At 37.1% G+C, this 24,394-nt stretch overlaps 1 protein-coding gene across 2 annotated transcripts; it reads left to right on the top strand.

The window, feature by feature from the left end:
- Nucleotides 1-1,807: 1,807 nt before the first annotated feature.
- On the top strand, nucleotides 1,808-9,072 carry LOC114136566 (uncharacterized). 2 transcript variants are annotated; one of them, XR_003593835.1, is made up of 13 exons: nucleotides 1,808-2,064; nucleotides 2,150-2,294; nucleotides 2,652-2,765; nucleotides 2,854-2,998; nucleotides 3,628-3,776; nucleotides 3,885-4,018; nucleotides 4,392-6,161; nucleotides 6,326-6,470; nucleotides 6,545-6,658; nucleotides 6,752-6,896; nucleotides 8,082-8,230; nucleotides 8,321-8,460; nucleotides 8,541-9,072. XR_003593835.1 is itself a non-coding variant. In XM_028004620.1 (7 exons), exons 1-7 carry the CDS (start codon nucleotides 5,957-5,959, stop codon nucleotides 8,696-8,698), a joined length of 1,056 nt encoding a protein of 351 aa, XP_027860421.1. In that variant the 5' UTR covers nucleotides 5,927-5,956; the 3' UTR covers nucleotides 8,699-9,072. The 2 variants fall into 2 exon arrangements, 1 of the variants encoding a protein (XP_027860421.1); XM_028004620.1 differs by lacking the exons at nucleotides 1,808-2,064; nucleotides 2,150-2,294; nucleotides 2,652-2,765; ... (1 more) ...; nucleotides 3,628-3,776; nucleotides 3,885-4,018 and having other exon boundaries at nucleotides 5,927-6,161.
- Nucleotides 9,073-24,394: the final 15,322 nt, after the last annotated feature.

Genomic DNA, 24,394 nt, shown 5'->3' with positions numbered 1-24,394 from the left:
AAGCTTTAGAGCACAACTTCAACTGACACCAAATATTGTTCCGACTAAGGTTTGTAACAATGTCAAGTGTTCTTTCAGTATATTTAGCTTCAACAGAGTGGGAAGAGCTCTTTGACTTAAGTGTCATGAAGAGCTGTAACAGCAGAGAGCTTTTTATCCACTCTTCTATGATGACTATCAAATATAGCAGTTTGTTTCCTGCAGCATACTACATGAACACTGATTGAATCTGTGCTTATAACTAAAAAAAACTTTAATCTGGAAAAAAAACGTTATAAATAATTAGAGACACGTCAGAGGAATGCAATCTCTTAGTATGCGTACGGTGTGATGCTGTTGTAGTAAACAAAAGTGGGCATATAGCTATTGGATAATATGACCAAAAAACAGAACTTTAGGGAACTCTACTGCCACGTTCCACATTATATTTTCAAATTAGACTTTACCAGTTGGAGCGTTAACATTTGCTTTGACTTGTTTTACTTTTAAAAGCAAATTAAGAATTAGAGCCTTTTCTTATGCATATCCAAAAGATAGATTCTGCTGCTACACTTAAAAGCAAACCAGCAACTCCACCTCTTAATTGATGAAAATAACACAGGTTTTGGAGTGGCCTTGTCAAAGTTCAGACTTGAATTGGATTGAGATGGTGAGATCGTAGATTAAATAGGCTGTTCATGCTCAAAAAGTCTTGCAAAGCTTGATGGTAATTCTTGCCACCAAAGGTAATACAACTAATTAGTGGATTTCAGGGACAATTAGATGTGCACAGCACTGTATAGAAGTGTGAACACAACACTAGTTCAACCTAAAACTCAATGAACATTTTTGTGCCTCAAGCATACCTGGGCCAATGTTGAGTGGGTCGTTAAAAAGAAATAAAAAAGAAAAAATTCCGACATTTAGAGCCCTAGATTAAAATACTTCACATAGTCATAGTAAATGATCACCATGGAATCTGCTTTGTTGGAAGCACATACAAAGAAATTAAAAATGACTCATAACTTAAAAGCTTGTGTGTTTTGTCTCGTCCTGGCAGATGGAAATCCACTCCAGCTACATTTTCTCAAATCTGTGAACTATTTAGATTAATAAAACATTCAGAGTAATGGTAAGTCTCATCTCCTTAACTGACCATGTATTTTCATGTAAATTCTTCTGCAAGCTGCTGGTCCACACAACTCTGACAGCTTCACAATGCCACCGTATTAAGCAATGGTGCCACTGTGTGGACAAAAGCTACACACACAAAACCTGCAGAGGCTTATCTTGACTTAAAAGGAGTCAGCACTCCTTTTAAACAGAATTCAAATATTAGCCATTCAGTTACTAAAAATGCAACCTGTATTTGTACCCACCCTAAAAAGCCAAAGTAGAGACTGTAGTAAAAATGCAGCAAACATTTAGGGAAATATAGAAATGAACAATTTAATAAACTTTATATATATTATTATTAAACTATGAACAAAAAAAACCTGACAAGTTTGTGGCACATCTGTTATCTTTACAGAAGAGGAAGTTTGCACCCTGTCAACCATGGGAGATCATCACTCTTTCTTTAGCTTTGTTAATTTTTGAAAGCTTTATTTCTTTTTTTAGTTTATAAAATCCCCACTGCAGCCTTCAGGGTAACCTAGTTTGTGTTGGACACATTCAACTCTTTCTAGTACTTTTTATACAAGTTGGTCTTTACTCTTCACCCTGCTTTTAACAACAAAATAACAAACTATTTATGACAGAGGGAGATAACAGACGCTATAAAAAGGACACACCGTGACACCAGTTATGATAGTTATGACATCTTGTCCTTCCCTGTTATACGGCTGAGACTTAACTCCGTTTGTTGTTAAGAGCCACAGGACAGATGAATAAAGACAAATAGATTCAACTTTTTTGTATTTTTAGTACTTTTTCTGACACACTTTTCCTCCTGTGGATTTTAACCCCTCAGGGTCACCATGGTAAACCACAACCCACCCAGGATTATACTGATGTTTGTCGGATTATTTACCTTATTTCCTGCAATTACTTTAAACTTTCTTTCAGGCTTTGGAAATTATTCAGGTGAAATTTTTTGTTTTACATAAATCCAGTTATCTCAAGGATTTTAAAAGGATTCTCCAGAATAAATAGGTAACTCTCAATGCAGGTGTCTTCAGGCAGCGTACAGAAGATGTCTCTCTCAAGTATATGACATCTGTAACTCCTGCTCAGTGGACGTTTTTCGTGTGGGATTTCATTTACTTTTGGTTTTTTGCCATGTTTGTGTACTTGTTGGCTGGACTTTGTAGAAGGTAATGACTTTTTTTTTAAATTATTTATTCAGTACAGACAACACAGACACATTGGTGTAAAACCAGATGCTCAATTTTCAACACTTTTGAGTTACAGATGGAAAGGTTCTATAGCTTTTTCACAGAAAGAATATTTCTTTCTGTTTTAATACTTTACAACACCCTGCTGTCCTGTCACGTGGGAAATCACACTTTGTTGTACTGAGTCAATTTATTTCTCCTCAGTGCACTCATTTTCTCTTTACACCTTCCAGATTGCTCAAACATCGCATGAAAAGACAGATTATTTCCCCACAGGCTCCTTCTGTTTGTCGACATGTGCTTAGTATTTAACTGTATTATCTCTGCCCAGTGCAGGAGTACATATGAGTGGATGTATACCACACCTGCAGTGTTGCCTTATGGGTTTCATGTCAGCATCATCATTTACCTTAGCTTGAACATCACCTGGCTCTTTCTGTATGACAGAGAGTAAGTATGCTAACTCACACTAACCATCAGGCTCCTCCTCTTGTCGTCTCTTTTGATTCATAGGAACATTTTATTTCTCTGTGTCCAGGATGCTGCTCCCAGTGCTCATAACTGCAGCTCTAATGACACTAACTGATTACATGACGCTATTTTTCTCCTGCCATGGGCTAAAGATTTATGGTGCCTGGCTGAGCAAACATCGCAACGCAGACCTCTGGATGTTCAGGATATTGGTAAAACTATAAATATAGGGCAACATTCTTGGGCAGCTTTTTATTTGGTCTTTGCAACATATTTGCTACGACGGGTATGACTAAAAGCTTGTAAAATCCCATTCTGAAGCTTTCATAAGTAATTATCAAATTTAGAATTTGATAAGTAATTATTAAAAAAAAAAACACATTCATTTTGATGCTGAAAATCATTAAGGTAAATTGTAACGTCTTCTTTCTTTTTACTTCCCTGTTTCCTATTTTTATCTTGTTTTTATCTGCCAAACTCACCCTTCGAAGTAAAATCGGGCTGACACTGATTTGTCGAACTTTACAAGTTGAGCCTAATATTTTGAAAATAAAATATAGTTGAATTATATTTTATTCAATAAAATATTATTGAACAATAATGGGGGATTATTTTTTACAATTATTAGACAACATAAAAGCAGCAGATTGTGAATGAGTGAGTTTGACAGACAACATAATTTATGTATGTGTTCTATCTGATGCCACAAAAACACAAACAACTGTTCACAAGCAAGTAACTTTAAGAATGTGTAAATAAATTAATCAAAAACACACATCTTTGTAGCATTTACTAACTGGTTTTTGGTTCACTCAAGCTGTCTCTCATTGTGTCAAAACAGGTGCAAAATGGAGTGGCAGTGTATGCCACTTGGGGAACACTCTCCACTTTGCTGAACCTGACAATCTACTTGCAGCATCAGACGGAAGCATCTCGATATCACTGCACAATGTTGTCACTGCTGCTGCTCCTGATGGAGCTGTTAGTGTGGTGAGTCTGACTCCCAGCTGCCTTATGCAGTTTAACTGCTGCTGTTGCTTGCCATGAGACAGGAGCAGAGGAAAAAAACAAGCCTTTTTTGTCTTCTGCTGCTTTCAGGTTTCTGTTGGAGAACTTCTATCTTGATAAGCACCTACGCTATACTGTGACCATATACCCTGTAGTTATCCTGTGGCTGACAGGCATCCTAGACAACAATGCATCCCCTGGTACCAATTTGTACATCCTTGAAGGTAAAGTTTCAAGTGTGCAACAATATTGAAAAGATAAAACAGATAAAACATTGTCATTTTGCATGTATGATTAATTGTGGGCAGGTTGTGTTTTTTAAGAAATAATTTTATTATTGAACAACTGCAGAGCTTCCAGTAATTCCTAAATGTTAATGAACCTCAAACATGGGTGCTTAAGAGAGTACAAGTGAGGTGTTAGCTTTTTGGGGAAAAATATATGTGTGGACAATTATTGGGAAAATATTAAAGTTATTACTCAACTAAATGAAATAGACAAAATGTCTCATCTCACTGTAAATCTGCTGTTTATGAAGGGCCTGCAAGTTCCAAGATCATGTATACTTGAACACTTGATTTCTGTCTCACTCTGCAGTTTTGATCCTGGTGATTGCCTGTGTCCTGCTTGTTGTTCTCATCATCCTGGTGGCGTGGAGGCATCACAAACAACCTCTTTACACAGACAATGAACTCAGTTTGACTCCAGTGGAAATATCGTTGTCACAACCCAATCTTTTCCTATGAATACTTTCCTGTGATGATGATAAAATATTACATGTACATAGAAAGAAGAATTTTTACATCATGAATGCTTAAGATGTCATTCCACTTTCTTAAGAAAACTTGAAACATCATGCATACCTTAGACTGCCGGAGATAGACACCAGTCTCCCTGCAAAACTGAAAGAATAAGCAGATTTGGACAATGGAAGGATGTATACCTCTTGGAAAAGTGTTGTACAGTGTTGTTTGTTTATAAATGACAACAACAATATAACTTTTGAATACACTGGAAGAACTTATGGGAAATAAATTACAATACATTGAGGAGTGGAGTGTACTCTGCAAGCATGCTTTTTTGCAACAGTTAAAAAATTGAAGCTACAAGTGGCATCACCAAGTCATCATAATGAAACAGGGTTTCTACTGATTTTCTTGCTCTGTTTCATGTCTATGAAATATTTTCTATCTGTGCTGTTCAGTGGAGTTTACTGAACAGCACTAGGGACCATGTGTTCTCAGATCAGACTAAAATATTGATTGGCACTGCCATTTTCTGCAGTGAGGACCCTGTGTGTGACACAATTAGGGTAAAGGACAAAAAGCCAAGTTATTTACACAATAACCTGGAACTAACATAGTTCTACGTGATACACATTCCATATTGTATGTTCTATGTCAAAAAATAGCAATATCCACTAAAATTAGAATATGAAAGAAAAACAAAACATGCATTTTTAATAAATAAAACTCTATATTGTCCACTTAAGCTAGTTTTCAACCTAAATTCCAAAAAATGTCTTGATTTTTGTCACCTACGTCCATAAGGGATTTTATTTTTGGTCATGGAACATAATATATGTATATCCTTGAATTTTCATTTTGCCCACAGGTTGCATTAACATTGTTAATACAAATAAAATTCATAGGTGAAAATCATTGAACTTGCTTAGGAAAACCTCTGAAGATAAAATCCAGATAACTATATAGTTTTGTAATGATTTAATCACCAGAGGAAGCATACACTGTGTCATTACACTCCATGTGGGTTCAGAACTTCTGTAAACAAAAAGTGACATGTAGGTTTAAAGTCAAGAACCTGAAGTGCTTCATTGACAGCTGAGAGCAAGCCATATTTCATAAGATCATAGAAGACATGTACATGAGTGAAAAGGCACAGCTAATAATTTTGACACTATTAAACTTTATTCTTGCTGGGAGTTAAATGTATGGCTAAGAGAACAATAAGTTGTTAGAGGTGTTTTTATTAATTTTGTAATAAATGTTTAATTAAAAATAACTATATTTTTTCTCCTTGGAGAAATTATATTTATGGATCCAGTAGTTGGACTCAATAACCAAGCTGTTACAACATGTCATGGAAAAGTAATCAGAGCAAGATCATAAAATTTCTCAGCAAAAGCCAAGTTCCAAAGTCCCATGAACAAGATAATAGTACTAATGCGTTGTCTTCAGAATCTCCCCGCTGAAGTCGATCGTACAACGACTTCCATTATGTTTCCCCGGATGGAAAATACTGGTTTCCATTTAGCGATGCATGCTGGCAGCATCGTTCTTGCAATCATCACTCAGATAATCTCAGAAGTCTTTTTTTACCTGGCGAAGGAAGACAAAGTGCCCAATGGTGAGTGATACATCATGCAAGCATTTTTCAATCATGGAATTAAAACTCAAAGATTGTAGGAATCAAAGAAATGTTGGTGTCTTCTCACACAACTTTTGATATTAGTATTTTTGCAAGATCGTGAGTACACACAGATTAGTGATTATTAGCTTTTCTGTCCTTAGCTGTTTTTCAGACTTCATCCTGGAATGTGTCCAAGACTTTCTCCCTAGAGTTGACGATGGACTCGTGGTCTGAGAACTTCTGGATCTGGATTGATCTGTGGTCTAAAATGTGGCTTGTTTATGCAGCTGTGAGCCTCTTCAGAAGGTACATCTGCGGTGCAAGAATAAAGGTTGTTTTTGCCAGAATTTCTGATCTTGACATTGCTCTCCTGTATATAGAAATGTACTCGGCCCCCAGTCGTGCAATCCTGAAATCCACCCTCCCAAATTCTTTCTGATGTGGACTATCATAAATATTACAAGAGTGTGTAGCATGCCTATGTGGGATAGACAGTAAGTTGTGTGCAACACTGCATATCATGTGGCTAAGACTGAACAAGTAAATTATTTACACCAGTAAATTAAAGCTATTTCTGCTTTCTACAGCTATATCCTACCAGCAGTGTTGTCTAGGTGGATTTTACCACTTCACAGCTTCTACATGCTTTTCCTTTCCTACTCCAACCTGAACAAGCATAAAGCCTGGCTGGCAATCAACAACCCTGGTGTGATTCCATGGACACGTTATCTGGTGATAAGACCGTGACGGCTGTTGCAGTGTTACATTGCCTTCCAGTAACCTCAATAATCCTTGAACTTTTTCACATTTTGTCATGTTAGAAGCAAACATTTGTATGTATTTTATTGGGTTTTTATGCAGTAGACCAACACAAAATATTACCTAATTGTGAAATTTCTTTACAAATAACAATTTGAATAGTGTGGTATGAATATGTACTCAAGGCCTCTGAGTCAATATTTAAGAAGAAGAATCTTTCACTACAATTACAGCCACAAGTCTTTTGTGCTATTTTTTTTCTAACAAAAGTAGGTTTTCTTTGATAAAGACCAGGAGTGTTGTCTGGGTCCCACTTGCAGCCCTTCGATTGTTTTCTATGGCTTCTGACTACTGTTCATGAATAGTTCAAATTTCACAAGTTTCACAACTTTACACAATTTTTACTCAAAATCACACTAGTTAAATACAGCAAGAGTTTTCAAAAGAAAAGTAGTGTATATCCTGTTCTTATTGCTCACAACAGAAAAAACAAATATTCACTTATACACTTTTCTTTTGATGAGGCAAAGTTTCAGAGTCTTTTTAGGTTTCGATCTGTGACTTAAAGACCTTTTCGCTTATTAAGACACATTTTCATTGATTCAATCAATCAAGTAAGTCAATAAAGTTTAATTGTACAGCACATTTCAGTTACAAGGCAGTTCAAAATGCTTTACATCATAAAAACACAAAAATCAACAATCGAAACATTATATTTTGCAAAGTGCCGTCATTACACATCAAAAATATAGGTTAGTGTTTAACTTATTAAGGTTCAAAAATAACTCTTAACATGTGGGGTTTTAGTCTAGATTTAAAGGAGCACAGTTTTTCAGCTGTTTTACTATTTTCATTCAAAGTGTGATTGGTGGGACAGGACTTTAATTGAAGGTATCAGAGTAAAGGGGTTAAAAATAAATGCAGGTCACACTTACGATTTTTATTAGAAAAAAAAAATAAACTAATAAAACCAGTGATAATTTACTTTTGTCGCCAATTATGAACTGTGTTGTGGTCTATCAGAGTACAAATCTGGTTAAAATATACTAAAGTTTGTGTTTGTATTTTTGAAACATTCAAAAGTTTGTGAGGTATAAATTATTTTGTGAAGTGTTGAAGGAAGTGAAAAATGATCAATGTTCAAATCCCTTTTTTAAGACACAGAATGGATTAGCTGTGTTTGCCTGGTGGTCTCTCTTTCATTCTGTGGTGGGCTTTGGCATAGTGCTTAAATATTATGCCGGTGTGCAGGACCGAGTGGCCAGTGCCACTGTCCTTTTCATCATCTCCGTGTTCATTATTACATGGTAAGGGCAGAAATTCAGAACATATTTTGCTTGGGAATATAAAATAAAAGAATGAGAAACGACTGACCATGTTTGTTGCTAAACCTACAGGTTCATCCTTCAGAACTTCTTCTTGGTCAAGTACATGTGGCATACATTCAGCATTTATGCCATCCTCATTCTGGGACTGGGTGCAATGTTCACCAGCAGCTACTCTGTCCAGAATTTTTCCATAAACACCGCCTTCTGTGGTAAGTTGAGAAAGTGTGATGAATTATCCTGACAGATCAGTACATCATGGAGTTTCACACTGAGCATTTTGCATCTTTAGGAGTCCTTATGCTTCTGATAACCATCATGAGCTTCATCCATTTGATCTCTGCATGTCTGGAGAAGTCCCACAAGCCTGTTGCTGCAGAGCTGAGACTTGAAGGCTGTGAGACCGTGTGCAAACCAGAAGGGAATATTAAAGCCAAACTAGAGAACTGAGTTGAATTGCAAAAAAAAGAGACCATCATCTGATAAATAGATTTATTTAAAACAACACAATAATTCATTCCGTTGTGTCTGAACAAACCTTGTGTACTGACCTCATTCGCTGAAAATTTTTAAGTGTGTGGTATACATCATTCACCAAAAGGTGGCAGCAAACGCTTAGATTAAAGTTGAGAAATTTAAACTGGAGCTGCACCAGGAGATGGCACAATGATGCAAGTCTTGCATTTAACATGCATAAGGAAAAACTGTTTTTAAATTAAAAGAATCAATACTGGCCTTCTACAGATGTTAATTTTATTGACCTCTGTGGCTTGAATTGTGCTGCATTGTAAACTCTCAAAATAAACGAAGAGTAAAGCTTAAAAGCACAGTGTGTGTGTGGGGGGACGCGTGCGGGGGGACGTGTATGTGTGTGTGTGGGGGGGTGCCTGGTTGTGTTTACATAACTGTAAAATCCTCTTAATAAATTAGAAAACATCTGTATTTTTCATCTCCCTCTCTGCTCCTCTCTGTGACGCTGTACCAAAGACATAATCACACTCAAGTTTAAGAGCTCTCTCTCTTTCTCGACACTGCTTAAAGAATGGAATATCAAACATGCCCTTTGGCTTCAGGGAAGAGCAGCTCAACCTTTGATGAGGACACTGAGCTTTATTAAAGTAATTAAAGCAGAAGAAACAAAGACAAGAGCTCATACAATGAATGTGACCATGGCAGTGACATTTGTTCAACAAATAAAGATTTGTTATGCAAAATGGATACTGTTTTGAAAGATGGAAATTCAAAATTCAGCCATTTTCTGCATCATCCGGTTAATTTTATTTCACATCTGCTTGTTAGGTGTGTTTTTCTTGTTCTTGCCTGCCAGCACAAGGTTGCATTAGTATTTGAACACAAACATTAACTTGTAAAACTGGCCTCTGTGGTGGGTGGATGTCATTGACCCTCATCATAAGCTTAAATTGGCAATTTGTGCAACAGTAAAATTTTTCTTATCTACAGGAGATTATTAGCTCTGCTCTTTTAAGGCAGATAGATTTGCTTTGAGGATTGTTTAAAGACACTACATCAAAACCAGAAGAAAATCTGCTAGAGATCCTGCTTACATGCTCACACATTCTGTAAATATGTTATGGAAAAGGGATTTTTGAAACATTTTTAGTCTAAACCTCATACTATTACTATTGTAAATACTCTCTCTTAAATAACTGCAGCTGTTTAGCTGCTTATTTCCTATTTGCTCTGCGTAAATTACTCATTACTCATGTTGTGCAAAGAACGCTTCTCTTCTTACTGTACTTTGCTCCCCTTGGTTATTTTAAAAGAGCCACAATAAACATATTTTTCTCAGAAGAAAACAGTTCAATTCAGGAGATAGTAATTTATATACACTGAACCTTTGTTGACATTGTGGAAAAAGAAAAAAAAATCCATTTTCCTTCTCAGCTGTCTTGTGCAATGTGACTCTGATGTTTTCCAAGCTGTGCTGTTTTATTTTCTGTTAAACATGGACAGAAAGGAAAAGAACAAGAGTCTAACAACAAACCTTACCTACCTAGACTAAGCACAGGACTGATCCCCCTCTTGGGATTAGATTTTAGATTTTTTGTTTTATTTGTGTGCTTTTCTGTGTACATCTACTGTAATTTGGATCTAGAAGAGGGAGCAACCTTTTGACAAGATTCACTATCGTGTCAAGATTTTGCTTTCAGTTGATCAGCTTAGCTAATTGGTGTAATCGTAATCAGAGATGGAATTTTTATTTATTCTTTTGGCTTCTTCTTAAAATACATATATTTTTAAGACTTTTTACCTACATAAATGAAGGTGTAATAAAAAGAAGAACAGAGCATGCTGCTGGGTCATGCAGCATGCTCTGTTCTTTTTGGAGATCACACAAAGTTTTCCGGGAATAGTTGAAGAAAAACATGGTTGTTCTGCCGTGTGAAACCTGTTCACACAGAGAAGGCAGATTCTCACAATATGATTGATGGAAGTGATGTGTGAATTGTGTCATCCTGTGGCATTACACTCTGGATTTTGCACAAAAAAATTACAAATTGTTGTCTTTGCTCAGTATGTGGGGCTGAAAACCTCCAATATAAAAACATCTCTTCTCTGCAGGCAATTAATGCAGACAAATGTATTTATTGAACAAGCATGAAATTCTTTCATTTGGAGTCAGCATTAAACCATTCTGCAAAAAAAAAAAAAGAAAAATGTATAAAAGATCAAGAAAACTTTTTGTTTTCTCTAGCTTATTCCAATTCAATTGATTATGCTCTTTGTTCCCTGCTAACTGTTTTCTGGGTTCCTGCTGCTCCTTGTAATTGCGAAGCAGATTCGGCGCTACGCTGGCCTGTTCCCCCTGCTGTTTTTAAACAGAGGGAGAGCAAAAAGCAGACTTTTACAGCTGAATTCACTCCGTTCCTGTTCAGCAGACAGAGACCTATGGATGGAAATCTGAGACAAAGACTGGTGGAAGGCAGTTCTCTTTGCTGAATTTAGATTAACCCCGACATTCACACGAGTTAAGAAACACAGAAAGGTTTGCATGTTTGTTTTGCTCCCACAATACAGCTGTGCTTTAAATGCCCTCTTAATTAAAATCCCACTTCCCTTGAGGAGAACCCAGAGTTTTATTTTAAAATGAAAGTAAAGTTTGATTTTTATTTGGAAATCAAAGTCCCAGACCTTGAAGGGTTGAGAACCACCGAATCCCTGTTACTTGAAGTCCAGTGTGAAGTTTCTACAGGCAGTGATGACTTGGGGTGCCATGTCATCTGCTGGTGCTGGTCTAATGTGTTTTCTGAATTTCACAGTTAAAGTCGTCTGGGAAATATTACAAAACCTCATGCTTTTTTCTGACAAGCTGTATGGAGATGCTGATTTCATTTTCCAGCAAGAATTGGCACCTGTCCACACTGCCAAGGCACCAAGGTGATCCAATCACTGTGGTGTTACTTCAGTTGATTGGTCAGAGAGCTTGGCTGATATGAACCCAGGAGAAAATCTAAGGGATACTGCCAAGAGGAAAATGAGAGACCCCAGTCCCAACAATGTAGATGATCTGAGGTCACTTTCAAAGCAACCTGGGCTTCCATTACACCTCAGCAGAACCACAGACTGAATACATCCTTGCCATGCATCACTGAAGCAGTAATTAATGCAAAATGTAACTCAAACAAGTATGGAGTTCATAGATACTCCATACTTTTCAGGAACTTGACATTTCTTTATAAAATAATATTTTTAATTGATCTAATTCCAGTGTTTTTTGTGGTATTTGTAGTCCCAAGATGCATGCCACAATTGCCATCTTCATTACCATGCTTGCAAGCCAAATAAGCATACTGCAGAGATTCAAACGGTCTGGATAAAATGATCCATTATATCACATCATGTTATAAGATAATTGAAAGTAATAGATTAATAATTACAGATTTGTAAAACATCTAATTAACTTACAAAGGCTAAGTATATAAAAAAATAGTTGTTACTTTCACCTTTACCAAATCCCTGTTAGTGGTGAAGCATTAGTGTTTCCTAACTAACTAGAACATTTTCAACACCCACACATTTTTCTAAGGAGCTTCCGGTTTAACAGGACACTCTGTCTGTTTCACCTCCAACAATTCACTGCACCAGACCAGAGGATTAAAAATATCTTTGGATTTTGGCACAATAGTCTTAAGATGCTAGGGGGAAAAGAAAAACATCTCAGCATGACCATAAAAATGAGATTCTCCTGCACTGTGTACTAGCTGCCATGGGTTCCAGAAGGTATAATCCCATTTTCTTCAAAACATAATTTTCAGTGCTTGCTTCCCTGCAAAACAAATGATAAATGCCCAAGTGGTAATTTTAAGATTTCAGGTGAAGGCCAATAAATTGGATGGCGCTCGCGCACATATTGCACCACGGCTTTATCACATCTCTCTGGAGCTCTGCGGCCAAATCCTCCCTGGGGTGAAAGACTGGCTGAAGGCGGCAGACGTGTTGCGAGAACTGGTGGTATTTCACTGTCTGGCAGCCCTGTAATTGTTTCTGTACTCTCCAAAGACCTTACCCTCCATAAGAGAAATAACCTAGATATGCAAATGTGTATTCCCAATTAATTTCATTCATATAATTATGTAGAGGAAAGAGATTGGGTTGGGGAAGAAAAAGAAGTGTTACCTTGTGCCAAGTTGTCCTCCCACTTGAGCCCTCCTGCTCTACAGGGTACAACTAAATTAGCTTAAAATTTTGAAGCATGCTTGGCTGCCCAGATGAGCATCAATTATCTCTAACATTTTAATGTGAGGTCTTCAGAGTCTGAAATCAACAAACTGTGCTGCTGGCAGAAATCAATGCAAGAGGCTTAAATCCAGCAGCTACGTTCCTAAACATGACCCCATTTTCAAATATTCTTAAAGCTTAAATTAAAGTAGAGCTTTAACGTGAACCAAAGGGCTGCTCAGCATAATGCTCCTTATAAAGGAGCTGATCTAAACTGAGGAAAGCAGTCTTTGTTTGGGACAAGAAAACATTCACAGCTACAGTGTATTTAAGAAATGATCTCAATGAGTTTTTAGAGAAAGCAAAACTTTGTTTTCGATTTAATGTATCATATGTGGGGTATGGTGTGTCTTTGAGCAATTATTATGAATAATACTTTTACTGCACCAGTGATCAGGTGAGAAAACATTTCCACACAATTTAAAAACAAAACTACAAAAATTACTTATAGAACTTTCAATTTCAGAACATCATTTGCAAATGCCAAATGGTGACATGATTTTTTCTGCCTGATTAGTTTGGTAAATGCCATCCTCATTAAGGTCTCCTCATCAACTAAACCAAAGGAGGTCTCATTCGTCATTGTGAACACTTGGAAAAAAAAATCTTTTTAGTACAATTATGCATCGTTTGCAATCAACCATTTATTTTTTTTTTCTTATGATTGTCATTCAAATAAACATGTATGATCAGTATGGACATTTTGAGAAAAATATTAAGGTCTTCATTATAAAATATATAAATATATATTTTAAAACCCCTGAACATCCATCAGAGTCCTGGTCAGTTATGTATGAATGATTATAAGCTTATCATAAAGTACAGTGATGTATTCCTCCTCTTAACAAATTTACTTAATATTTATAGAACCATTTTGAGCAACCAAAGATGAGGATTGCATTGCTTACAGAGGCAGGTGGACATTTAAATTAATTACTCTTTGTAAGAATGGCCAAACTGCTTCATAATTCTGAAATGTAGACACCCAATGCAACATGCATTTGAATTTTGAAATTCTAAGAGTAAGAATGCAGAGTTTTTTTCAGCCAGGAGAAGAGGAACCCAGACAGTTTCCAACAAAAAATGAGCCTCACTGCTGAAAATAAAGTAAACTTTTTCAGTATTCGCATGCGCTCATACGCACACACACAACCTTAAAATTTTAATAAGCCTGTATTCTTATTGGAAAGCATGCGTTGACTTAGCTCACAGGTGTCACACTGAAGTTTTTAAGGGCCAATGTCCTGCAATTTGAAGACGTGTCTCTGTGTCAACACACATGGATCACATAATTAGGTAATTATCAGAACTCCATGGAACCGGAGTTCAAGATGAGGTAATTCAGTCAGTTGATTTAGGTGTGTTGGACTTGGGACACATCCAAAAGTGTGCAGGAAACTGGCCCTCATGGAAAGATGTTTTTTACTCTGTCTCAATTAATTAACATTCTCAATTAACTAACATTCTTTTAATTAGTGTTGATGATGCATTTTATTTGTTAGCGCCTTTCAAAACTCCCAAGGACGCTTTACAAGAAAAAAATAACACAAGACTACACAAAAAAGGTAAACAGAGGTAAAAACGAACAAAAAAGACATTATATCTTCACGGATAAAATGACAAGATGAAATAGAAACCATTACCCTAAAATGTCATTAAGCAATAATTTTGAATTACAGCACTTTTTGGACCACAACTAAGAGCAGCCGATGTGATGCACACAAAAACAGAAGTTGTAATGAGCAAACTTTGGATGAATTACATTCAAGTGGTATTCTGGGTTTGGTGCATTTCACAAAGCTAATGGAGCAACAACATGCATGAGGCTGACATATTTACTCTTTGCTGGTAACAAACAAACTTAAGAAGCCCTCAGTATTTCAACTGTGGCACACAGATGCCAATTAGTTTGCCAAGACAATTAGAATATATGTAAATGCTCTGAATTAATTAATCCCATGACACACGAACACTAATTAGCCAGTAATCCCTGACTCCGTTTTTGCTCCATATTTAATACAAACCCACCCAGTCCAGATACGGGGACATGAGATAGAAAAGTGTGAAATCTGTAAGAATAATTATTCTTTTAAACGGATGAGGTTTTTATTAACTATATTTGCCTAATTAGTGGTGATACAATTCTGTTTTTGCAGATGTGCATTTTAAGATATCTTCTAGGACTAAGGCAAACCAACAAGGACAAGCTTCATGTTAATCAAAATATATGCACTTTAAATTACAGTTGTAATTAAGGCAAGCAATAATTATTATGAGAATGGTTCTCTGGTGGTCCATGAGTAGCTTAAATGAGACAGAAACATAAATCATTTATAAGAATTATGACTACTGAGGATCTTTTAGAGGGTTTTTTTTCTTTCTTTTTTTAACAGTATTGCTTTTAATTTTTACATTCCTGAATCTGACCAAATTCCCTGCATGTTTATATTAATGTTCATTTTGAGCACTCACTGTTTTTTTGTTTTTTTTACAAAACCAGTGTTGCTATAAATGTGCATTTTGCTCTCATTTGTGAGAATTTTAAAAACGTACAAAATGTTGATTTGAAAAGTTGAAAGCAGACTAAGATTTATTTCATTTGTGGACCTTTGAAGACTGTATTCAATTAACAAACATTATGGACTAATTCACAGATTGAGAGAACATCAAGCTGCACATTATAAGGATTTAAATAGAATGATTTAAATCTTGGTATTACTGTAAATTCTGAAACACTGAAAATAATTCAAATGCCGGGACATTTAAAAACACACACAAGCAAACACATTTGGTTTTGACTCCATTTATTCACCTTCACCTTGAGTTGGTTTTTTAAAAAAAGAAAGCAACAAACAAATCAACAAAGAAACCATGTTAATGATCAATTAAAGAGAGTGCTGGTTTTTAAATATATGACCAAAGTTAAGAATTCTGATATATGATCTCATAACGTTTTACAGTGTATCTAAATAGACATGATGTAATTATTACAAATTATGTCATGTTCTAAGATCCACTTGCTTTGGTTTTTGCGCTGCCCCTTTGTCACATAAAGTGTGACAATGGGGCACCTTCAGTCACTGGCTGAAGGACTGTTAGTTCATTTTTTTCTCTTTTATTCATCTCATGTATTGGTTTGAATTCTTGTCAGTATAGTTACTTTTCTATGTCGTTATTTTTAGTCTTTTGCACTGTATTCCAGGTGGCCAAATCAACCTGGTCTTCCTCTTTTTTAAAGATCCCCTTTATATATTTATATCTAAGATGTCTTCATTGAGAGCAAAATGAAACTGAAGTCAAATTATTTGTTTGTGTGAACAAAACTTGGCAAATTAAACTGATTCTGATTTTCTTCTTGATCATAAGTTGCTTTATAGCTGCTGACTTTTTTCTTGTTACTTTGAAGCTTCGTTTTGTTTTGTTTACTTGCTCTTTTATATGATTTTGGTGTTTACTGGTTTTGTCTGTTCACCACTCAACTTCCTTGGTTAATGCTGCCGTACAGCTGTTTCACATTAAGTTAATCAATCTTACATATTGCCACGCCAGCAATTACCTCCACAAACAGTACATTTACTCTGCTTGCCAAGTCATTGGTCAGACTTTCCAGTTGCCATTCCTGTTTCTGTCTTCCCGGCCTCACTTCTATGTGTACTATCTACAGCTTCGTGTTGACATTCACTTTTAAGTTTTCTAAAAAAGAAAAGAAAAACTGTTACTTTGTCATGCCACTAGATCTGATTAGTTTTCAGCTCTGCACATACTTCCCATTTATCAGTGAACTTGTTCCCTGTTCAGTTTTCCCTCCTATCATTGAATTTTTATCTTCTCACTTCATTCCTTTTGTCAAATCTGTTTGTTTACCACTATTTTGCCAATTTGTTTGGTGTATTCTAGAAGCGGTGCTTAGTGAATATCTCCACATGTAACACTTTTGTGTTCTTGAAGTTTTACATTTCCTGTTTATCAAATTCAGAAAGGTTTTTGTGTTATTCCACATAACATCTGCCATCATTTGGTTTCTTTTTCCTCTAAATTAAAAAATTTGTGATGCATGACATGGTAGTGGGGCAAATCTCATAGCAACATGTAGATTAGACCACAAGAAAGCCTGAAGAAATGTTGATAAATAACCCCTTCTAATCTAACAAAAGTCTTACAAAAGAAACAATATTTCTTTTGTAAGAAAGAAATATTGCAATATTTAATGTTTAGCCTTTCAGCAAAATATAAGGATCTCTACTCTCTCTACTCTAAGAAGAATATGCTGGATAGTATGATTGAAAACATTAAGCAGAGACAAGAAATCATCCTTAAGTCTGTTGCTTCTCCAGGAAAAATAAGACACATTAGATCTCTGTCTGCAATAAACTACATTCTTTAAACAGTTTAAGCAATCATTTAGGTAATGGGAAAAACATTGATAGAAATGTGTTCAAATTTCCTCTGTGTATGGCTGAGCTAAATCTGATTTAAATCAAATTTTGAGCAGAGTGGCTAAGTATTGATTTATGCCATATTTTAAAAAATATATTAAGGGACAGAGTCATTACCTACCACAAGACTGGAAAGAAGACACCTTTCAGAATTAGAGCTGTCAGTAACGACTTTATATTATTCTCACCAACACATCAACACACCTAGAAAGGGAAGGGAAGAGAAAGCAGCGTGTTACTGTATGGCCTCCAGCGGGGATCAATTTCAAGTATCTGACTCAATATACCCCAAAGGTCTGAGGTCTCTGATTGCAGCAAATTACAGATTAAAGGACCCTTCATACTGCTTCAGAAGTGGTCATGACACGCGAGTCTGACAAGAATTGTGAACAGTGAGGCTGTGGAGGGATGTGAATCCAGTGTGTCATTTTCTTGGAAATCAGTGGGCTTATTACCTCACTGAACAAGGTGAGAGAAGAACCAGATTGTCCTTTCAGGTAACAGATGGGAGACATTCAAGGAAATTATTAGGCCCTGACATCATATTTTAAATGTTAAACTCAAAGTGTGTGGTTAATGACACAGCCAGAGAAAAGCCTGGGTCTGCAACGCAAGGTTATTAGATTTGTTGGAATTGTTGCATCTTTTTCATGCTTTCTTATAATATCTTAGAGGGATTTAATGGAGCAGAACAACACAAATTTGTACCACATTTTACAGTAAAAAGAAAATTATACAGGGTTTTTATACATTTTTTTTTTTTTTACCAACAACAATGCAAAAAGGTTTGTAGAAATACATTTCTACACTGGAGTTACAAATAAAACTGATTTGGTTCATGTATCTACTTGCTTTGCACATTTAAGCTCAAATATTGCCCAGTTTTCTTTAAAAGAAAATAGCAGAAGCTCAGTCCAACTGAATGAAGAAAGAGTGTGTCGTATTGTTTGTGTTGAAGTTGTGTTATGCTCTTTCCATATTTGGAAGATGTACTGGACAGTCCGCTGTCAGTTGTTCAAAACTTGGGATTGCTGCTTTATGATCTAACCCTCCCTCAGACCTCACCACAATTTCATCTCTGTCCTCTGTCCTTTATTCTTTGGTCTTAATGATATCAATTAGCATGACAATTACATTGAAGCAGAAGTGTGACAAACTGCAACAAAGTTCTAAGAGGAATTAATATGTTGGTTAGGCATAACTACTTCAAACCCCAAACCAAGAATGTCATGTGTTTTTCATTAGATGGTCTCTAGCAGCCACAGACAGATAGCTTCTCTGCTAATTCCATGTCATATGACCTTGACTATTTTGTTAATTTTCATATTTTTTTAGGGCATACCCTCTGGCTATTCCCATAAAAAGGCAATCAGGGGATCACTTGACACATTATATTTGAAATTAGACAATTACTAGTTAAAGTACCTTAAATAGTTCATTAACTATTTCAATTATAGATTTTTGTTAAAGAATAATTAAATTAAAGTGATTGAATTAGCCCCAATACTTTATATTCAAGCTTTTCTCTCAATTAGTCAAAATGTAGTAATTATTTGAGGTGTTTTCAGAGTAGATTGGCTACCATTCAATTAAATTATGCCAGGAGTATTTGAGTGTGGGGTGGGGGGGGGAGAAAACATCATCCTCAATTTCATTCCAAATCTAAAAGCTTAGCACTTTAAAGAGAGATTTGTGACAGATTATCAAGCACAATAATCCTACTCGTTGCAAAGGCTTTAGTTTGGGAGAAATTTAAATAAGACAACTGACATTGGAACACAAAGAACTCTCTCTGTTCTGTGGATGTTTTTGTAATTGGATTTTCATATCACAATCCAGTAATGAAAAAAAATAACAAATAGTAAACAGGAACACAAACCCTTTTTACTTTTTCTAAATGGTAATCAGCCTGCTCTTGTATAGAGCATTATCATGTCCACAGGAACACAGAGCATTTCCCACTATATTCACCCACCATCAGTGTGTTATGTTCTGCTATTGCGTGAAAAGGACAGAAGGGGGAGCTCTGAATGTGATGTGACAAAATGCGCTGTATGTGGTAGAGAAAGAGGAGAAGGAGAACGGACGAGAGTAAAGAGAGAACAAAACCTGAACGATTTTCCACTATTTCAATATAGCAACACCACAACATTGGCGACGAGGATGTCTATTTCTGTGCCTTTACCTGCTCCATTCATGCCATGCCCAGGGGAGCCAGCGATATCATTTCCAACATGGCTAAAAATGTTCCACAACTACTGTACATGGTGGTGATAGCTGCATCAGGGGATGGCTGGCCTGATGCCAGAAAGTGCGCGGTTCTACTTCGTGCCCTGGGTACTGAGGGCCAAAGGCTTTTCCGCACCCTGCCGAATACCGGAGACACGTTTGCTGCTGCTATTGCTGCCCTAAAAGAACATTTTGTGCCGACGGTGAACGTCATTGCTGAACGTCACAAGTTTCGACAACGAGCACAGAGACCGGATGAGACGGTAAACCAATTCTTAGCTTCTTTACGGGAGTTAGCTGCTACATGTGATTTTGGGAACGTGAAGGAACAAATGCTACGTGATCAACTGATCGAGCGTGTTGCTAATATTCGCATAAGAGACAGATTATTACTTGAACCGGACTTAACGCTTGCTAATGCTACTACATTGGCGTTGCAAATTGAAAGTGGATTAAGAGATGCTTACGTCCTTTCTGATGCTACTGCTGCTAGCGTTTCCGCTCCAGGGAGGGCCGTACAAAAGCAACCAAAGCCAAGCCGCCGCTGGGACACGAAGAAGAAGAAGCCGCGGGATCCTGCTCCTGTCACAGCTCAAGCTGCTGGTAACCGTTCCTGCTTCCGCTGTGGATCTTTCAACCACCTTGCTAACAAATCTTCATGCCCTGCTGCTAAAATGACATGCAATAAGTGTGGTAAAGTGGGACATTTTTCACGAGTGTGCCGTTCGACTCAAAAGGAGGTACGTGAAGTCGTCATTAATGAGCCCACAGTTCTTTACGTGAACAATTCTGTGCAAGACAAGATGCTCTGCACAGTTCAAGTGACTGTTAATGGACGATGCAAAGATGGGACATTTACAGCACCTACTTTTCACAATGTGTGCTAACTGAACCTACATTTGCTCTTGTTACCTATGCAAAAGAGAACATTTCCGTAAAAGGGTACTTATAAGCTACAATTTCTCATGATAATCATTCTACTGCAGGTACTCTTGTTGTTGTTGAGTCAGGTGCTGCTCTTCTTGGCTTATTCCAGATTTTGCGACTGTCATTGAGCCACTACCTGCAGTTCTCAGAGACTCCACAGATTTAAGCTTCAAGTGGACAACAGAAGCACAGTCTAGCTTCACTTCACTTAAAGAACTGATAGTCAACAGTCCTGCCTTAGCTCTGTATGACCCTGAGTTACCAATCTATGTTACTACTGATGCTTCAGATTATGGACTGGGCGCGGTGTTAACTCAACTGCATTCAGATCAAAGTGAGAGAGTTGTCGCTTTTGCATCCAGAACTCTTTCTTCTACTGAGCGCAAGTACTCCACGGTCGAACGTGAAGCTCTTGCCTGCATTTGGGCTGTGGAAAGGTGGAGAACCTACCTCTGGGGTCGTCGCTTTGTTCTTCGTACAGACCACCAAGCACTCACAACTTTACTCACCTCTAAAGGTTCTGGCCGTGCTGGACTAAGGATTGCCAGATGGTCCGCTCAACTGCTCTGCTTCACGTATGACGTCACTTACCGCCCAGGACACCAAAACGTCACTGCTGACTGCCTGTCCGGACTACCACTAACTGCTGAAAACGAGGCAACAGAGGAACCTGACATGATTGCAGCTGTTTTTAAAGAGTCACTGTGTGCCATTTCTCTTCCAGAGTTCACTTCTGCCAGTGAAGCCTGCCCAGAACTGTCCCTACTGCACAACCAGATTGAAAAAGGTTGGTCTAAATGCAAACAAGGTCTTCCAGAGAACCTTGCTCCATACTTTCAGATACGACATGAGTTGTCAGTTCATGGCTCACTGATATTGAGATTGACAGATCGACTAGTTGTTCCTGCTTCACTGCGTGCCAGAGTTGTTTATTTAGCACATGAAGGACATCAAGCCATTGTCCGTACCAAGCAGAGACTGCGTGAACTTTTCTGGTGGCCACAACTGGACAAATTTGTACGTTCTGTCATTGCTTCCTGTGTTAACTGCCAGTACAGTGATAAGGTAGCCATAACTGCTCCTGCTCCACGTACTCCAGTTGAATTCCCTAGTAAACCATGGGAAAAAGTTGCAATAGACATTACAGGTCCATTTGAAAATGCTACATGGGACTGCCGTTATGCTATTGTACTTACAGATTACTACAGCAAATGGCCTGAGGTTGCATTCACTTCCACTGTCACTACAGATGTTGTCATTCGCTTTTTAGCCACTGTGTTCAGTAGGGAAGGTAATCCAATATACCTTGTCTCAGATAATGGTTGTCAGTTTACTTCTCATGCATGTAGTAATTTTCTGAGGGAGAGAGATGCAGCACTTAAGGTCCAGTGTATACTATCCTAAAGCAAATGGTGCTGTGGAAAGATTCAACAGAGTACTTAAGGACTTCTGAAAGAAGTCACAGTTCATGGAAAAAAGCTGTAACAGAATTCCTGCACAACTACTGAGCTACTCCTCATGCAACCACCGGAAAACCCCATTTGAGCTACTGAGAAACAGAAAGATGCGCACCAAGTTAAACATACTAAACTAGTGATACTGTATTTGATACCTTTGCACTGCCAGGAAACAATAATGAATCTGCTGCTACACTTGGAAGAAATCAGAGATCTAGAAATGCACCAAGATGGTTGTCAGGTTTTGTAAGATAAAGTGAAACTTTATGTAAATCCTACTGTTCAGACTGGTATTCGTGTTCTATAAGACAAGTAAAGATATACTACTGTTCTACTAAAGTAAAATACAGTAAAAATAGAGGTTTAAATGTTCATACTATAATGCGTATGGTTAACAGTGAAACTGGTAATTTTGTTCTAATGCTGACGTTCATTTAATGTACTGTTGCTGCCTTAGCTAATATGGTTCGTAAAATTTTCAGATTGCTGTTGGTTATTGAAATGGTAATTTTACAAACTTAGCTTTCTGCTGTGAGTTATCCAGTGCAAATGTTACATGTAAGTAATTGTTTCAGGAAAAGGGAAAATGTTATGTTCTGCTATTGCATGAAAAGGACAGAAGGGGGAGCTCTGAATATGATGCGACAAAATGCGCTGTATGTGGTAGAGAAAGAGGAGAAGGAGAACGGACGAGAGCAAAGAGAGAACAAAACCCGAACTACGTCTGATGCGGATGATTTTCCACTATTTCAATATAGCAACACCACAACACAGTGCATTCACCCATTCATGCACTGATGGTGGCAAGCTACTAGAGGTTACCCAGAGCTGCCCTGGGGCAGTCTGACAAAAGCGAGGCTGCCGTGTACCAGAACCACCGGACCCTCTGGCCACCAGCTGGGAAAGTGGGTGAAGGGTCTTGCCCAAGGACACAACAACTTAGAAAGACAAAGTTGGAGATCGATCTGGCAACCCAAGATGAACTCCTGTCTCCTGAGACACATCACTCTTTCTAAAGTCTGAAACTGATGAGCAGAAAGTTACTTAAAAAGGTTACAAAATTGTTATTCATCTGCTTTTGACCAGAAAAAAACAAAATATTGTTTTTCATTTTAGCTTAATATTGTGTAGTTTAAAACATAAATTCAACATAAATTCAAATAACAATTGATTTATTTTTAAAATCAGGATTGTAAAATATGGGCAGAATAAGAAACAAACCTGTTTCCTCTATAAAATTTAATTCTAACTGAGAGTACAGCTACATTTAAGTGAATATAAACTGTAGTAGCATTTCTGGGTAGGATTCTCAAGATTAGCCTGTGTGAAGAGTCATAAATAAATAAGCAGTACATCGAACAATGTTATATACTACCAGTTATATTAACAGCAAGGCATCACATACTAGTGCTAACGGTCTGACTTTTTTTTTTTTTAATCTTTGGAAAGTAAATAGGTGGTAACAAGCAGACAAACTTGTCAGTTTTCACTGCTTCAAATTCAACTGAAAACATAGGAAGATGGTAAAGTATTTCTATTCTGGGCTTGTACACTGGGCCTAGGTAATTTATCAATCTGATGGTTGCACAAGGAGGAAATCGCTGTAGTACCACGTTGCAAGCATGTCCAGAGCCCATATAGCCAACGAGGAATAATGCAGGAGTGTCAACTAAAAATGTAACTCCAGTAGTAATGAATCATATACAAGCGGTACACAATGATAGGTGACAAAATGTGCTTGTTCTTTTTTTTTTTTTTTGAATCCCCATGGGGCATTGTATTGCACTGAGTCCTGCAGGGACTTGTGAAAGTTTGCCTGGAAACAAAACAAAGCAGTAGGATTTACAGGAATCCACATAATAACAGAAAGATGGCGACAACATAAAACATAAGAGCTACATTGACCTGACTGCCTTTAGATATGTATCAGGAGCAAGTAAGAAATGATAAATACACAAAAAACATGCAATTCCTTCCAACCAACTAGGTAGTTTTTATCAACAGTACCATAAAAGCCATTGTTCAGCCTATTTCTGCTGCAAATGGGTCATTTCACAATCCCCTCTTACTTTGTCTATTTTTTTTTCTTTTGTGCTACAAAGTTGCAAAACTCAAAGTTCACCACAGACTGTTAAAAAAGTTATCTTTACTCACATGAAGCACTCTCCCTGATTTACCTGAAATGCCTTGAAGATATTTCACTTTTGTTTTTCTTACCATGAATGTCTACATCAAGCTTGATGTCAACCATTCAGTGCAATTTTCTCATGACCTTAGTCTCTTTTCCTGCCAAGAAAAGTTTCAATGCGTTTCATACTCCTGCAGCAGGCAGTTATTTCTACAGCTATAACCATAAT

This window comes from Xiphophorus couchianus, chromosome 21, assembly GCF_001444195.1.
Source record: "Xiphophorus couchianus chromosome 21, X_couchianus-1.0, whole genome shotgun sequence".
NCBI classification, from domain to species: Eukaryota; Metazoa; Chordata; class Actinopteri; order Cyprinodontiformes; family Poeciliidae; genus Xiphophorus; species Xiphophorus couchianus.
This window is presented reverse-complemented; position numbering and strand designations above follow the sequence as displayed.

Bases quoted from the DNA above. Each gene is read 5' to 3' on its own strand.
- LOC114136566 (XM_028004620.1), top strand. From the start codon at position 5,957: ATGAACAAGATAATAGTACTAATGCGTTGTCTTCAGAATCTCCCCGCT. The intron at 6,659-6,751 runs GTAAGTTGTGTG...TGCTTTCTACAG, and splicing joins ATGCCTATGTGGGATAGACA to CTATATCCTACCAGCAGTGT. The intron at 8,231-8,320 runs GTAAGGGCAGAA...CTAAACCTACAG, and splicing joins TCCGTGTTCATTATTACATG to GTTCATCCTTCAGAACTTCT.